At 48.2% G+C, this 17,513-nt stretch overlaps 1 protein-coding gene across 1 annotated transcript in view; it reads right to left on the bottom strand.

Moving 5' to 3' along the window:
• TGM3 (transglutaminase 3) overlaps nucleotides 1-15,238 on the bottom strand; it is a 46,096-nt gene extending 30,858 nt beyond the window's left edge. The window contains exons 1-3 of the mRNA XM_032142996.2: nucleotides 15,169-15,238; nucleotides 836-1,009; nucleotides 248-487 (exon numbers count right to left, since the gene is read on the bottom strand). Coding sequence (XP_031998887.1) covers nucleotides 248-487; nucleotides 836-1,009; nucleotides 15,169-15,175 — 421 coding nt within the window. The 5' untranslated portion in view covers nucleotides 15,176-15,238. The remainder of the gene's footprint in view (nucleotides 1-247; nucleotides 488-835; nucleotides 1,010-15,168) is intronic.
• Nucleotides 15,239-17,513: the final 2,275 nt, after the last annotated feature.

Here is a 17,513-nt window from a genome sequence, read left to right as displayed (position 1 = left end):
ATTCCCAGAAGAAACAGCAGGATGTCCATTTAATGGTGAGGACATTGGGGCTTGGAGAGATAGAGGGACTGCCTAGACTCAGACAGCTGCTTAAGTGTCAGAGCTCCTCATTTCTAGCTTCTGCGCCCTTTCCACAGCCCATGGACTTTCCCTAATCAAACTTGAGCCTGTGAAGATCATCTCCCCCATCCCCTTTTTCTTTTCTAGCTTAGGCCAGGGCTGAGAGTGTGGGTGGTTAGACACCTACCGTTCAGCCAGGGGTTAAAAAGCAGTATGAACGTCCCAAGTTTCACAGAGGAGACGCCGCCCTGGGAGAAGATCTGCAGGGCCATTGTGTACCGTCCTATGGGTGCGCTGGCAGGACTGGAGATGGTGATGGTCAGAGTATTGCCATTGCTGGCCTGAAGCACTGCACTCCAGCCACCGCTACTGCCATTGGAGAGTGGAAACACAGCTTTTGTCATGGCCGACTCTGAGGGGTAAGGCCCTGTCAAAGAAGACAGAGGTTGAGAAAAACCAACAAGCACTGGTCAGACTGTGGAGAGACCAGGTTCCAATACAACCCCCCTCTGGGGGACATGAGCCAATGAAGTGCCATATTCTACCACTGGAAGTAACTGGAACGAACATACAGGCCAGATCCCTCTTGATTTGAGGATGGTGACTCTCAGGCTCAGAGATGGACAGCAACTTGCCCAAGGCCACACTGAATCAATGACAGAGCAAGGCTAGAACCCAATGCCAGTGGCCCCAGTGTGGTCCCCATCAGTCCTTGAATGCACAAGGGCTACTCAGGTATGTGTGTGTTTGGGCAAGGAGGGGAATGAGCAGGTACCTGTGGAGACAATGAACTCCAGTCTTTCGTCAGAGCCAAGGCCTTTGTTCATGATCATTAAGACCTGGAAGTTTTGGCCTCTCCGCAAGATGAGCTCCTGGCTGGAGAACTTGTCTGTGTGATGCGCTTGTCGGTTGAAGGCCGTCTGCCAGTTGATACTTTGGACTCCTAGAGCTGTGAGGCAGAAAGGAGAACCTGAAGTCCTAGGAGGCAAGGGATGGTGGTGTGGGGGAAGAGTGTAAGTTACCAAAGAGCAGCTTTGGGGTGAGGCTCGTCAAGGGCAGAGCCAAATTCCTAGAAAGAATCACATTAAAATCCAATGACCTTGATCTCGCATAGCAAGAACATCACAACCTATTCCCATTCAATCTTTCCAGACTCAGTTATGCCAGCTCACAGGATGCAACATCATAGAAAATGCTCTGCCCTTTCAGACAGCTGAATCTCTGTGCATCCTGTTCCCACAGCTGAGAGTGTCTTTCCCCCCTCCATCTGCTGAGCTGTCACTCGGCCCTTAAGGAACAGGCCAAATGTTCAGTGGAGCTCCATCCAATCAACAAGGAGAACTATGTCACCAGAGCACCTACGTTCTGTCTGCTTTCAGCATTTCTCATTGCTTTGTGGATGGGGGCTCCAGCAGAACTGAAGGGAGGCACTGGGCATGGTGGCTCATGCCTGTAATCCCAGCACTTTGTGTGGCTGAGGCAGGCAGATCACCTGAGGTCAGGAGTTTGAGACCAAACTGGCCTACATGGTGAAACCCCGTCTCTACTAAAAATACAAATAATTAGCTGGGCATGGTGATTCACCCCTGTAATCCCAGCTACTCAAGAGTCTGAGGCAGGAGAATCACTTGAATCTGGGAGGCGGAGGTTGCAGTGAGCCAAAGTCACGCCGTGAGCCAAAGTCACGCCATTGCACTACAGGCTGGGCATCAACAGCAAAACTCTGTCTCCAAAAAAAAAAAGAACTGAAGGGAGGATACCTCTCTCACACCCATCACCGTGGTTTGGCTTCTTTGTTGTCCCCTTGTGTGTCCCCAGACACCAAGCATGTTTCGCCTCTCCAGTATCCAGCAAATGTTTATTTTTGCATCCTTTACCTTCCCTGTATTTGCAACACCTCGGTGTTGGCCTGGGCCTCTGATGCTAGGGAGGCTGGCAGAGACTCTGAGCAGTGTTTCTAGGCCTAGTGAATGGGGAATCCTCGGCCCACAGGGGACTTGCAAATGCTCACTGGCAAGAGCTGTTTATAGGAGCAGGTCAAAGGCCATGAACGACCTGGATAAGACCCGAGGACAAACATCTCAAAATCCACCCTCCTGATTCATTCTCACATGGTTGTGAAGATGACTGAGCTAAACTGAGAAGGGTTTATGAGAGATGCCATGATGTAACAGGTGTTCACTGATATAAACTTTTTGGGAAATCTTCCTACGAGTTATGTTTAAGAGGTTACATCACCCATTCTTCTGCAAACCAAACTGGTCTCTGTCTCTACAAAGAGGCCACGGCTCCAATGAGAGTGTGAGGGTGGGTTCCAGTGCCAGACACAGCTCTTTTTTATATGTGTCCATCTCTCTGCATCAGAACATCCCTTCTTAATCTTTTATTCTATTTTATTTTTGAGGCAGGGTCTGGCTCTGTTGCCCCAGGCTGGAGTGCAGTGGTGTGATCTTGGCTCACTGCAACCTCTGGCTCCTGGGCTCAAGGGATTCTCCCACCTCAGCCTCCCTAGTGGCTGGGACTACAGGCCTGAGCCACCACTCCCAGCTAACTTCTGTATTTTTTGTAGAGACAGGGTTTTGTCATGTTGCCCAAGCTTGTCTCAAACTCCTGGGCTCAAGTGATCTGCACGCCTTGGCATCCCAAAGTGCTGGGATTACAGGCATGAGCCACTGCACCCGGCCCCCTCTTGATCTTTATATTCTGATGCCTAGCACACTGCTTGACTGTATTAGGATAATTAGATAAATAAATGGATGAAGGAATAAATGAACAAAGAAAGAAAAGACTAATGTCATGAGATGACCATCATGACAACAGCTCAAAATTTAGTCTACAAGGAAAAGTGAATATGAAGTATTCATTCAATAAAAATATTAGAGCAACTATTATTCATAGGACATTGTGTGAGACACAATGTTGGGAGTGTGCAGGTGTATGAAGTGTAGTTATAACTCTCCAAGAGCTTCAGCAGTGGATAAGACAAACATAAGTGATCATGAATGATGGAATGGGGTAAATCCAGGAAAGGTGTATGCGAGATGCAGGCAGGAAAAAAAAAATCACTTTCAGTTGTAGGGATCAGGAAAAGCTACACTGAAAATGCTGGTCCTTGAAAGGAGAGCGAATTTTGTCGGGTGCCCATAGAGCTGCCTGCGTTCTAGACAGTGGGAAGGAGAGGCCCAAAAGCACAAGAGAAGGAGTAATGTTATTTGTCTGGAGCATGGGCCCTGCGTGGAGAAGAGAGAAAGGTGAGACAGGAGCGAGTGGGGGCCAGGGCAGGACTGGTGAGGGGCTTCCACTCAAGAGCACTGGAGATGGGGCAGAGGGTCACCATAGGTACCCTCTCCAGTAAAATGCAGGCTCTCTGGGATGGTGAGCCAACCTGCCATTGGAAAGAGGGGACTCAAGAGGTGAGCTTACTCCCCCAGCTCAGGGGCTAAAATTCATTCATTCAAACATCCTCTCACTCATTCATTTAACAAATATTCATTGAAAGAATAAATTAATAGGTTTTTGCACAAATTCAGGGAAACTGAGACATTTGTGCAATCAACAAAGATCTGTTGAATGAAGGGAAGAAATAAGGTAGGACGGAAAGGACAGAGGGAGCAGGGGGAAAATGAGCATTCCTGTACCCGAATAACCAACAGAGACAGCCCAGAACTCAGACACTGGCAAACACTGAGCCCTAGATGGCTGTGTACAGCTGATAGATGCCAGATCTCTCTAAGGAAACGGCCCCCAACTTTCTCCCCTCTCCTCCTGCCAACCTTGCTCACTACTTTCTGTGCATCCCAGCCAGTTGAGATTTGGTAGAGCTTTACTCACTTTAGAAAAAAGAAGGGCTGGCTGGGTGCAGTGGCTTACACCTGTAATCCCAGCATTTTGGGAGGCCGAGGTGGGTGGATTATTTGAGGTCAGGAGTTCGAGATCAGCTTGGACGATATGGCAAAACCCCGTCTCTACTAAAAATTAAAAAATTAGCCCAGCATAGTGGCACACGCCTGTAATCCCAGCTACTCAGGAGGCTGAGGCAAGAGAATCACTTGAACCTGAGAAGCAGAGCTTGTAGTGAGTTGAGATCATTTCATGCCACTGCACTCCAGCCCGGGTAACAGAGCGAGATTCCATCTCAAAATTTAAAAAAAAAAAATAAGAAAGAAAAGAAAAAGAAAAAAGAAGAGCTCTAAAATAAGAACCTCTGGAAATATTTATTTTTAAGAAACAGGAACTCTATGGAACATGTGGTTTCAGACCTCTTGAGCCTTCCAAATCCCAAAGGATGCATGTCCTTTTCCAGATAAAGCTCACTCTAGACCATGAGTTCTTTGAAAGTAGAAAGTCTGTCTCCAGATGGCTCTTTGTCCGGCACAGTGGTAAGGAAAGAGGGGCGGGGTACTCAGCATCTCTTGCTGGCACCTGCCTCTCCCAACAGTCCCACACCCTTCTTTGCTCCACCAAAGCTCATGCATTGTTTGCTGTGGCTGTGTCAATAGTAGAGGCCCCTCCCATTCATCCCAGAGACCAATGTCTTGTCCCTAGAGAGGATGAAAAAGAAAAAAACTGAGCTCCAGGGTGCCTCCCAACAGGGAAACCTGCAGAAAGAACATAAGGGGCACTTTGCACGCCCCACTAGGTCAGACCTGGGGTGACTGTGGTGGTGGTGATCATACTATTAGCTGAAGTTTACTGGGCATTTGTGTGCCAGCCATCTTCCAAAGTGTCTATGTGCATTAGTTCATTAACTCTATGAGGCAGGCACTTGTAGACGTCCTGTTTTACAGACAAGGAAGCCAAGGTGTAGAGAAACCAGGTACCTTGGTCGTTGTCACCACACTCCACAGTGGAGGACTGCAGGCTCCAGAGCTCGCACTCGCACTCATCATCTCTGCCTTTTCTGACACTAAGTGTGAGCCCCAGCAGCACCAACGAGCCTTGCTCCCTGTTAGGGTGGCTGTGGGATGTGCGAGACTGCTCTGAGCTGGGGGAGGAGGAAAAGTGGGGCTCTCTTTTGTCATCAGCCTTCTTTATGCCAACTGCTATGTGCAGTCCACAGAACACATTATGTATGTGGTCAATGAAATCTTACAATGAGGAACCAAGGCTCAGAGAGACCAGGTAGTTTAACTGAGGTTCTTATTTGAGAGCTCTTCTTTTTTCTTTTTCTTTTCTTTTCTTTCTTTCTTTTTTTTTTTTAATTTTGAGATGGAATCTCGCTCTGTCACCCAGGCTGGAGTGCAGTGGCATGATCTCAACTCACTGCATGCCTGGAAATTGGCAGAGCCAGGATTCTGAACCCAGGTGTGGCATAATGAGAAATATGTATTTGATCTCTGCTTTTTCTTGGCACAAAGTTCCTGAAACCCTTGGAACCTCCAAAATGATGGGTGACTTTTTGTATGCTAATGAGATGACTGGTACTGGCAGCTCCTGGATAGCCTCAGGATGGGAGCTGGTTGCCAGGGGAACCAACCAGTGATTAGAGACTTGGGACTTTCAGCCTCATGCCCACTACCCACTTCCATAGAGGGGAGAGGGACTGGAGGTTGATTTCGTCACCAATGACTGATGACTTAATGAATCATGCCTATAAATGAAGTCTTCATAAAAACCCAAACCCCAAAGGATGGGGCCTGAGGAGCTTCCAGGCTGAACTCATGGAAGTGCTGGGAGCGGGGTATGGGGGCTCTGTGCCACTCCCCACACCTTGTCCCAGGCATCTTTTCCATCTGTCTGCTTCTGAGTTGTATCCTTTTATCATAAGCCGGTCGTCCGTTTTCCTGAGTTCTGTGAGCTGTTCTAGCAAATCTTCGAACCTGAGAAGGGGCTGGTGGGAACTCCCGATTTAAATCTGGTCCGTCAGAAGCACAGGTGACAACTTCTGAAGCACTGGCATCTGAAGTGGGGGCAGTCTTGTGGGACTGAGGGGTGCGTGCACTCCCTGTGGGCTGTGTGCTAACTCCAAACAGTGTGAGAATTGAGTTGAAGTGTAGGACACCCAGTGGGTGTCCACTGCAAATCGCTTGGTATGAGAACAAACCCCACACACTTGGCGGTTAGGAAGTATTAAGAGTAGTCTGGAAGAAAAAATGGTGTTTCCTTTTCACCAGGCCTTACTGACTCTACCCTGTCACTGTGGTCCCGGAACCTCCTTCTGGAAGAGGGTCTCATGCAGGATTTTGAGTCCAGAAGGTGCCCTAAGTGGTGAGGGGCCCTCATGCTGCATCGTCCACCTGCTAGCATTTGGATTCCGACAGAGGGGAGAGAGCAAGCTCCTGGAAGGAAAACATCTCTTCCAAAAGAGCCGTCTTCAGGGGAGCTGGACAAAGGGGACAGCCTGCCCTGCATCCCCGAGTAGGGGCTGCCAGCTGAGAGCGTGCTCATCAACCTTCCGGTGTGGTTCTGAACCCTTCACCGGCTGCCTCCCTCAGTCATCGTCCTGTCCCTTAACCCTAGGATTGCTCTGCTAGCCCCCAAATCAAGGATCCAGTGATCCTGTCTCCCCAACCCCAAAGCCCTTGACATGTCACTCATCACAGCCCACCCTGTCCGAATGTGGAGGAAAAGAGAGGAGGGGAAGATACTCAGCTGTCTAAGGTTCTCAAGTTTACAGCTTTATGTATATTTCCAAGCCTCAGGGCTGTCTTCTGCACCAGTCTGGGTGAAGGGAGGAGAAGAAGAGACAGGAGTCACATGATTCTTAGAACTGACTTATCAACATACACACTTAAAAGACATGAGCAGGAAAAGAAACCTTAGAGACCAATCACATACTCCTAACCCTTATTCCAGATGCGAGCACACGGAGGCTGGAGAGGTGGTTTGCCCACAGTGTGACATCTCCAAACTCTGATTCTGTGCCACCTCCCTGAGTTAATGCTTAACTCCAGTGTCAGGCCTGGGGCAATTTCTCAGATTTTTTTTCCTGAGAACATCAGTGCCAGCAGCAATTCTAATGTGGTGGACTGCCAGATAAATATCTATCCCGATGTTCACTAGCTCCTTCTTTCCTGGTAATGAAATCCCCCATATGTACAGGCACTACTTTCCCAGGCTCCACTCCGGCTCGGTGGCTGTGGGGTAAATTTAGGCCAAAAGCTTATAGTCAGAAGTTATAGGTATTAACTTCCAGGAACTCTGTCTTTTAAAAAATTGAGGTAAAATTCACAACATAAAAATTGCCATTTAAACCATTTTAAAATGTACAATTCAGGGGCATTTAGTACATTCACAGTATGCAATTATCTCCACTGTCTAGTGGCAGAGCTTTTTCATCACTCTCCAAAGAATCCCCCACTCCATTAGCAGGAACTCCCCATCTCCTCCTATCCCCAGCCCCTGCCAACCCCAACTCTTTCTGTCTCTATGGATTTGCCTATTCTGGGCATTTCTTTTTCTTTCTTTTTTTTTTTTTTTTTGAGACGGAGTCTCCCTCTGTCGCCCAGGCTGGAGTGCAATGGTACGATCTCGGCTCACTGCAACCTCTGCTTCCCTGGTTCAAGTGATTCTCCTGCCTCAGCCTCCTGAGTAGCTGGGATTACGGGCATGCGCCACCATGCCTGGCTAATTTTTTTTGTATTTTTCTTTTTTTTTTCTAATTTTATTATTATTATTATACTTTAAGTTTTAGGGTACATGTGCACAACATGCAGGTTTGTTACATATGTATACATGTGCCATGTTGGTGTGCTGCACCCAGTAACTCATCATTTAACATTAGGTATGTCTCCAAATGCTATCCCTCCCCCCTCCCCCCACCCCACAACATTCCCCGGTGTGTGATGTTCCCCTTCCTGTGTCCATGTGTTCTCATTGTTCAATTCCCACCTGTGTGTGAGAACATGCGGTGTTTGGTTTTTTGTTTTTTGTATTTTTAATAGAGACAGGGTTTCACCATGTTGGCCATCCTGTTGTCGAACTCCTGACCTCAAATGACCTGCCCACCCCGGCCTCCCAAAGTGCTGGGATTACGGTCGTGAGCCACCTCGCTTGGCCCTATTCTGGGCATTTCATAAATTAACAAATGGAATCACACAATATGTGATTTGGGTCTGACTTATTTTACTTAGCGTAATGTTTTCAAGGCTCGGTCATGTTGGAGGATGCATCAGTAGCTCATTCTTTTCTTATGGCTGAATGAGAGTCTATTACATGAATATTCCATGTTTTGTCGATGCATTCATCAGCTGATGGACATCTGGGTTGTCCCTACGTTTTAGCTACTGTGAGTAGTGCTGCTATGAACGTGCACATGGTAATATTTGTTTGAATACCTGTTTTCAATTTTTTTTTTTTTTTTTTTTTTTTTTAGAAAACCTCTTTATATAAACAGTTGGCAAATGCCCTTTGCCTGTTTTCTTCCTCTTCTTCCATTCTGCTGTCTGGAGTGACATGGACAAGCCTCTAGCAGCCATCTTAGACCATGCAGGCTCATACATACCCTAGCGATGGTGGAGAGGTGACTGGACAGAGCTGGGGCCTGAGGATGGTGCCACCACCTGGCCTGCCCAGAACTGCCTGCATCCAGGCCTCTCGCGTAAGGAAGAAATAAGCTTCTGTCTTATTTGTCTAAGCTATTGTTTTTTGGGGGGGTTCACTGTCAATCACAGCCAAACATAATCACAAATATGTTAGTGTAACCCCTGCCCATTTATTCTGTGGTCCCTTTTGGCAGGGGTCACTTGAAAAGCACAGAGAAAGACTCCAGACTGTGAAAGGGAAGTTGCTAGTCAGCCGTCTCAATCCTTATCAGCCTGGCTCTGTAATTGAATCACCTGCAGCAGACGGGTGAGAATGACTTGGTCGCCGGGTGTGTGATGGGGCTCCCATCTCCTGTTCCAGGGAGGACCACACCACAGAGGGGCTGACAGGGGGCCCAACATGGAGTGATGCTACTCTAGTGGCTGGGACTATCCCTAGCCCCCACCCAGACTCTACTTCCCACATCTTTTCTCTAGACATAGATGCATTTTTATTTTACAGAAGTCTAGAGTTAATGAGGGCTGATAGAAATGCTAAAAAGTGGCTGGGCACAGTGGCTCACACCTGTAATCCCAGCACTTTGGGAGGCTGAGGCAGGAAGATCACCTGAGGTCAGGAGTTCGAGACCAGCCTGGCCAACATGGCAAAACCCTGTCTCTACTAAAAATGCAAAAATTAGCTGGACGTGGTGATACATGCCTGTAGTTCCAGCTACTTGGTAGGCTGAGGCAGGAGAATGGCTTGAACCAGGGAGGTGGAGGTTGCAGTGAGCTGAGATCTCACCGCTGCACTCCTGCCTGGGTGACAGAGGGAGACTCCGTCTCAAAAAAAAAAAAAAAAATGCTGAAAAGTATCTAGCTGACTGGATAAGCTCTATTGAGAGAGGCCAAATCAAGAAATCTATTTAATAGTCTTTACATACATGGATCTGGAACTGACACAAGGTTTCACATGGCTAATGCTTACTGTGTATCAATGTACTCTGATACTTTCTCTTCTGCTTTTTTTTTTTTTTTCCTTAATGGCTGGTCACAGTCCACTAAACTGATTTCACAACCTGCTAATGGATGGCAACTGGCAGCTTGAAAAACAGTGATATAATCTAGTATGCCCACATGACAGGTCAGAAAGCTGAGGCCCTGAAAGGGGAAGCCATCTACAGAGGTCACATAGTTGAAGCAGATCTTAGCCCAGAAGCCGGGTCTCAGATCCTGGTCACCGACAGGCTGTAAGTCATCCCACTTCCTACTCCTAGACACTGGAAACATCTTTAGCTCCTGGCCGGCCCCTCCTCTGGTTCCAAGGACACAGGTGCTTTCCTGCTCAGCACCCATCTCTCTCTCCTTTCTCTCTTTCTAGCCTGTGCCATTTCCTTTTAACTTCCCCCACATATCCTGACATTTTCAAGCCCTGTGCAGCACAGGTGGCACAACTTCTTGGCATTCAGGCAGAGTAAGGGGCTGGTGAGGATGAAGAGAAATGAGCCCTGGATTCTTACCTGGACCAGTGAGAGGCCCTGAGCAAGGGTCTCAATGTCTCTGAATTGTACTTTTCTCACCTGTAGAAGAGGGACAGTGAGACCTGGAACATCTTCCCTCTTAGGGTTATTGTTGGGATTCAACATATGCCCATCACTAGCACCGGGGCCCCCAGAGATTGGGGGAAACTAATATTGTTGGGATCCCATATGTAATGGCAAAAACAACCCAAGAGTAGAAGAGGCTTTGAGCTTTTAATGGGCTGCTATTGAGGACCTCTTATGTGTCAGACACTGAGCTAAGCATTTCACCTGCGTTATGTCTTAATAATCATGAAATACTGACTATTAAAATGATGTTGCTATCCCCATTTCACAGATGAGGGCCTTGGAAGTCCAGTCAGGTGAAGTCACTTACTCAATATCACACGCTCAGGCAGAGGCTGGACTCAAGCCCAGACTGAAAGTCAATTTTGCCTGACCAGATATGACCCCAAGCTGCCGCCCTGTAGCCAACCAAGGCAGCAATGACTTAGACACAGGTCTTGGAGGGGCCATCCACAGCCTACTCCCTGCCTAGACACCCTATGGTCAGGGCAAAAGGAGAGGACAGAAGGACTTCTCTTCCTAAGAGAGAGTTTAGAATCTCTGAGACCAGAGGCTCTCAACTCTAGCTGCCCAGAAGAATCACCTGGAGAATGTTCTATTGGTCTGAGACCCATCCCAGGCAAATTCAGTTAGAATCTTTGGTTAGGGATGACACTGGCATTTTCTTTCTTCTCTTCTCTTCTCTTCTCTTCTCTTCTCTTCTCTTCTCTTCTCTTCTCTTCTCTTCCCTTCCCTTCCCTTCCCTTCTCTTCTCTTCTCTTGCCTTCCCTTCCCTTTCTTTCTTTCTTTCTTTCTTTCTTTCTTTCTTTCTTTCTTTCTTTCTTTCTTTCTTTCTTTCTTTCTTTCTTTCTTTTTCTCTTTCCCTTCCTTCCTTCCTTCCTTCCTTCCTTCCTTCCTTCCTTCCTTCCTTCCTTCCTTCCTTCCTTCCCTCCTTCTTTCCCTCCCTCCTTCCCTTCTTTCCTTTCTTTCTTCCTTTCTTCTTTTTTTTTTTTTTTAAACGGAGTCTCTGTTGCCCAAGCTGGAGTGTAGTGGTGTGATCTCAGCTCACTGCAACCTCTGCCTCCTGGGTTCAAGCAGTTGTCTTGCCTCACTGTTACCTCAGCCTCCCAAGTAGCTGGTACTACAAGCGTGTGCCAGCGTGCCCCACTAATTTTTGTATTTTTAGTAGATGAGATTTTGCCATATTGGCCAGACTGGTCTCGAACTCCTGACCTCAGATGATCTACCCGCCTTGAACTCCCAATGTGCTGGGATTACAGGCGTGAGCCATTGCACCCAGCCAGCATTTTCTTTAAAGCTCTCCTGGTGATTCTAATGTGCAGCAAGGACTGAGACCTCACTACCTTAGGCCTATTTACCATCTACACTTATAAAAGCTCCTTCACATGAATTACCTGACCAGAGCCACCCGGCAGCTATAGGAAGGAGGCAGGGGAGGAGTTGCTGTCCTCTTTTTACAAATAAGGAAAATCAGCCTGAGGGAGGGGAAGGCTGACTCCTTCTGACTCCATCTCTCAGCTCCTACCAAGATCCTAGGGCCTTGTGCCCTCCACTGCTAATCGAGATTTCCTAACTTCAGCACACACCCCAGCCTGGCACGTGGGCCCTGGGGAGGAGAATGATTGCTCCATCTGCAGAGACAGCCCTGCGGGGCGGAGCCAGCATGAAGTTACTTGAGGTGAACAAGGGAGGTGCTCAGGTATGAGGACTTTGGACTTGGGAATGGATGAAGGGAGAGTGGGGAGGACTTGTGCTAAGAGACGCTTAATGGAGAGGGTACCCTGGGAATCGCCCCTGATTAGAAAATGTAATTCATCTCATAGGGTTTTACTTAAATCCCCCCAAGACAAGGAGAAAACAGGCTCATGAAAAAAGTTTCCAGGTAATAATAAGCACCCATGAGGTGGATACTGCAATAACCCCATTTTGGAGATGAGGAAACTGAGACACACCAGTTAAGTGACCTGCCCAAGACTACTCATCTCGTAAGGGGCAGAGTGGAGACTCGATCCAGAGAGCACCTCTGAACCTGCACTCTTAACCCGTCATCTATCCTGTAAGGAATCCTACAGGAACAAACGCTAAAATACGGGCAGCTGTCATTCCCGGTGGAATGAAGCTGCTCATGGGCTGTCTCTAAGGAACAGGGAGTGGCCACTGTTCCAAGTGGAAGAAGGCCACGGAACTGGGCAGAGAGGAGGCAGCTGGTCCTCATTTCAAACACTGAGCAGCTGGAGTCACAAGACTCTGAGCCCAGAGGGGCGATCTCCTTTTCAGAGAGAGAGTAGATATTGCCTTGGTCCCAGTGCCAGATACAAAAACGTGAGGAGGGCCCAGGAAGCGCCTAGAAGATTTACAGAAGAGAAGGAGGCCAGAACCCAAGAGCAATTCCTGAGCGCTTCCATGGGAGGAAGGGCGACTGATGTCCCAGCTCCAAGGAGAACGGTTTCGTGGCAGACCCAGACGCTGGGAATGTTACAGGTCCTTTGAGGGTGGAAGAAATGAGGCCTTGAGATGGGAAGTCCCTGAAGCCAAGGCCGGTGCTCTGCCCGGAAAAGCAGTTGGCAAGAAAGCTCGCTGCCCCACTGGGACAGAGCCATTAGTCCCCAAAACAGAGGTTCTGGTCATTTGCAGGCAGAAGCCTGTGGTTCAGGTGTGTACCCCGAGGACTCTGCCACTAACCCAGGGCTTCCAAGTGGCTTTGGGGATGGGGAACCTTGCCTCCCCTCCACACTGGGGCCCTCGTCTGTGCTCACAAACTGCTCTCCCATCCACTCTGGGGATGCCAGGCCACTTGGTGCGGATGACTGCCAGGCCTTCCTCCACTACCTTCATTTCCAGCCACAGCCCAGGCTGCCTTCTCTACCAAGGGGTGGAATAATGGAACCCCTTCTGATCGCAACAAGAACCTTAAATTAGGAGCTGGACAGAGAGTCCTCTCAAAGCAGCACACATGTGATCCTGATAGTCCCCTGGGTCACACCTGCTCACACTGACATTTATTTTCCTGTTCCCTCTGCCCTGCAAAACCTTTCCAGACCAAGTCCAACACATTATCCATGACCAAGTGCCATTCATTTCTCAGAGTCTTCCCTATCCCAAATTCCAGACAAGACTAATCTCCTTCTCTTGTTGGTCCCCATAGCACTTGTTTTGTATTTGTCATGCAGCTTAATAACAGTCTGCCTTGCGTGCTACTTACCTAAAAAACTGGTGTTACCAAAAAATACCAGACTAAAAGCTACAGAGGAGAGAAATCACATCTCATTCACCTCCATATTTCCCACTGCACCTGGCACAGCTCTTCTCCCTTAGGTGTTCAGTGAATAAATTCATTCATCCAAGAAACACTGATTGGGAACTTCCTGGCTGAGTGACTCGGAGCTGAGCTAGGAACTGCAAGTGGGACAAATTTAAGGGACTGAATGTATTCACCTGTCTCTCCACCACCTTTTCAAAATTGATTTTCTCCCAACCAGCCTCATTCTGTTGTGACCTTAGAACATCTCCGGTTGTTAACAGAGACATTTCACCATGGCTAACAGCGGGTAGGCCATTTCTGGGAGTCCACGGGAGGTCCTGCACAGGCATGGGAGTGCACATTCCTGGGGCCTGGGCACGTGCCTGTCCACTCCCTGGCCCTGGTTTCTTTTTGTGGAGAAAGAAAAGTCGGTACTGGAAGGAACCTCAAAACGCATTCATTTCAAACCTTTCATCTTGAAAACTTGAGGCTCATGGGTGGCAGAGAACACACAAGCAGTTGGTCACAAAGCTCAAATCAGAAGCCAGGTTCAGAATTGCTTTTTTTATGTTCCAGATGTTATGTGCACTTATGTAGGAGCTCAGCTCTGGCAGCAGGACATGGTGGAAAGGGCACTGCTGACACCTAGCTGGCTCTGTGATGGATTCACTGTGTGTAAGGTTCCACTCCTTCCTGGGCCTCAGCCACCTCCTGGAGGGAGGGAGATGGACTAGATGACATCTGACCTCCCCTCTTGCTACAGTGTGTAGGGTCCAGAGCTCCTCTTCTTAGCATCCCAGCCATGCTGTACATTACGGCAAGGAATGGGAGACAGGGGAGGGGGCCTAATGTGCAATCACCTGTCCCAGTTTTTGTGGCTTCCGAAGTAGCCAGCATTTGCCTCTTGCATCTGGCTCAGTGATTTCTTTGGCCTATCTTCCAGCAGCCCTAACCGCCATTCACAATATTTTACAGGTTTGACTCATACCTTGTTTGTATTTGGCGTCCCTGTCAACCTACTAGACTGAGCACACAAGACAGATAATAATTAGCATGCTGCTTAGCAGGGGTGCTGATTAACAAAGGCCCAAATCCTCGACAGTAAGCACAGAGCGGGGGAAAACCTGCACTTCCTGTTGTTCTTTGTAACCCCTGTTCCCTGGTGCTCTCCTGCGGACCAGGACATCTTGTGGCACACCTGCTCCTGCTATGGGGAGGCTTCAGCTCATCAAGTCACTTACACAGAGCCTGTCTGATGCTTCCGATGTGTAGTTTACTTAGGAGCATTCCTAATGCTCCTAAGTAAGTTGATTTGAAATAAACAATGGTTTCTTTCAAATCAACTTACCTATTGCCACTCTCACTCCCTGGCAGTTCTGAGATGTGCTTCTTTGCTGACACTGCTGACAGCTAGATACAGCTACACTGAGAAACACGAGACCCGAGTCCTGTCTGCTTTGGCTTTACGGGTGGCGACGGATGTGTAAAAGAAACACAAACACAAACAAGGCAAAGCTTGTCCTCTGCCTAAGGAGATGCGATCTCCAGCTGCACTGAACACCCTGCCCATTACTCAGAGCTACATTCCAATGATGTTCTACCCCAAGAATATGCTAGAGGGACCCAACCACCACTGAGAAGGAGCCGTCTCTGGCAAGCACCCTAAAATACGAAGTCTGGCCTTCAGAGCCCCCAAGGCAGGCAGCTGTCCTGGCCGGACACTCTGGCTTCGCAGGCTGGCCCAGGGGAAGCACAGGCTTCTGGCAAGGACCTGATGGAGAAGATGCCGTGCACTCACCAGCCATGTTTCGCCTTCCTCTGCCTCTTCTCAGGCTCCTCTGGGAATGGCACGGACAGTGCTGACAGACAGGCTGCCAAGGATTGCCTTACCATTTATAGAAGCCTCTCCTACACACCCCAATTAGAATTCTAATGAGGTGGGCGAGGCACCAGGTCATTCCTGTAGTGCCTGTAAACGTTTCACTTACGACAGACTTGTCACCCAATGGACGTGCATCATGTTTGTACAAGACCAGCTTGGGGAGAAGGGGACAGATAGTAAAGAAACTCAAATAGTTCGCTTTTATAATTTTATAAAATGATGGGCTATTTCCTGGATTGTAGGGCTTAGGAAATGATGACATGCTTTTCTTGCTGATCCTGGGAAGTTCTCTCTGAATCAAAGAAACATCTCAGCAGAACCCAGACGCAGAAAATTGTGAGGTCCTTTCTCACGATACACATATATTAGCATCTTCCACTTGCACAGGGAAGTGAGGCACATCACAGTTCATTTGTTTAGGGTTGTAGTGTGGCATAAACCATTTGATCTGGAATTAGAAGCCATTGGTACTGATGCCGGCCGAGCCCTGGGCGGTCTCCAACCCTTGAAGCCTGGAAGCCTTGCTTGTGGTTGGGGATAATCACTCCCACCGCTGTCAACTCACAAAGCTGTGGACACGATCACATGAGACGGCGCACATGGGAAGTGTATGCATGTGTACCAGGGCGGGTTAAACTGAGATCACACCTAGCATCGAATGTCAGTTTCAGTCCAGATTTGGAGGAAAATTGTTGTTTTTAATGAGGCAGCAGGAACAGCCTCTAACCTTATGCTTCTGCCGTGTCTTTCTCAGACTGCAGGGTCTGTCGCTGACCCTCACTGGGCCCACGTTGGCCTCAGTTTAAAGGAAGGGTGTGGAGCGGGGAGAAGCTCTGACATTCTACATGTTTGGTTTGCTTGATTGTTTCTAAGGGCGTATGTTTTTTCAAAGTTCCTATTATTGATATTTACAAATATCAAGGTTTACAATGGACAAAGGAGTGAGTACATATTTTTTAAAGTGATGCTTCAAGGATTCATGAGAGAACAGAAATGTCCCAAGGCTTCCCCCAGCATCGCAGTGGGGAAGGAAGATTGAGCACCATGATGACAAGGTCTTTAGGGAGAAGTGAGAATGTTTGATCTCGAGAAAGAGAAGACCGAATAGACGGGTGGCTTGGAAAATGGAAAAAGAGAAAGCAGTGTCCTTTCTCCGTCCTTTAGGCCCCTGAAGCCTTTTGTACATCTTAGGACCTCTATTACTGTATGTATCCACTGCACTGGAACTATCTGTTTATATATGTCCCCATCTCCAGACTGAGCTCCTTGAAGGTACAGGTTGCATATCATTCAAATCTTCTTCTCAGAATCTAGCACAGGGCTTGACACATGGCCGGAACATGCACATTCTTGAATAAGTGAATCAATATCACTATAAAGATGGGAATCATAACCAGCGATTTAGTGCTTACTAATAATAACTAATTGATTTAGTGTTTACTGTGGGCAGGCACTGGCTAAACACTTTACATATATTATCTTTTCTCATCTTCATAGCAACCCTATGCAAAGGGGCTATTATTATTTCCGTCTTATGGGGGACAGAGGGATTAACCTGAGTCTCCAACCACGAGATTCATACCCATATGTAAATGGCTCCAGAGCCTGTGTTTGCTTAACCTTGGAGGTCAGCGCCCAAGTGAGGCAGCCTTTCCCAGGCCTCTGGGGCTCTAAGACAGCTGGCTGTGCACCCACGCCAGGCAGAATGGGATGCACTGTTGGCTCTGGCAGATGACTAAGAAAAGAGCAGAGGGTAGAGAGGGACATAGAAAGAGCCTGGACCCAAGAGGAGACTCGTGTGTGGTCTTGGCTCCTACCACGGGCACTAGCTGTGACTCTGGGTGAGGCCTCATGACGCCAAGTTCATCCTGCCAGAAAGCTGGAGGACAGCTCCATGAACGGCATGGGATGAATGGGTGTGAAAGTGCCCTGTATGCTTCTGAGTGGGCTAAAGGAAAGGAGGGGTTTTGCTTATTATTGTGGTTGTTGTTGTTGGCCTGGGAGCCAAGGAAAATCAGACCCTGGGCACTCCTTTCAATGACCTGACAAGGAAAGCTGCAGAGGTGACAGGGAGGTGGTGCTCCCCTGAAAAGGGAACCTGAAGACACACAGTCTTGGCTCTGCCAAGTCTCGTCACCTCTCGAAGCCTTTGTTTCCTCAACTGTAAAACTGAGTGGAATTGCTCTGAGAATCAAAGGAGAAGGCAAGTGTAAAAGGCTCAGCACAGTGTTGGGCACAGCCCAGTGTAAGAAGTTAGTATT

The sequence above is a fragment of the Hylobates moloch genome, unplaced genomic scaffold, assembly GCF_009828535.3.
Source record: "Hylobates moloch isolate HMO894 unplaced genomic scaffold, HMol_V3 SCAFFOLD_21, whole genome shotgun sequence".
Taxonomy (NCBI): Eukaryota; Metazoa; Chordata; class Mammalia; order Primates; family Hylobatidae; genus Hylobates; species Hylobates moloch.
Note: the sequence above shows the minus strand (reverse complement) of the source record. Positions and strands in the feature narration are given on the sequence as shown.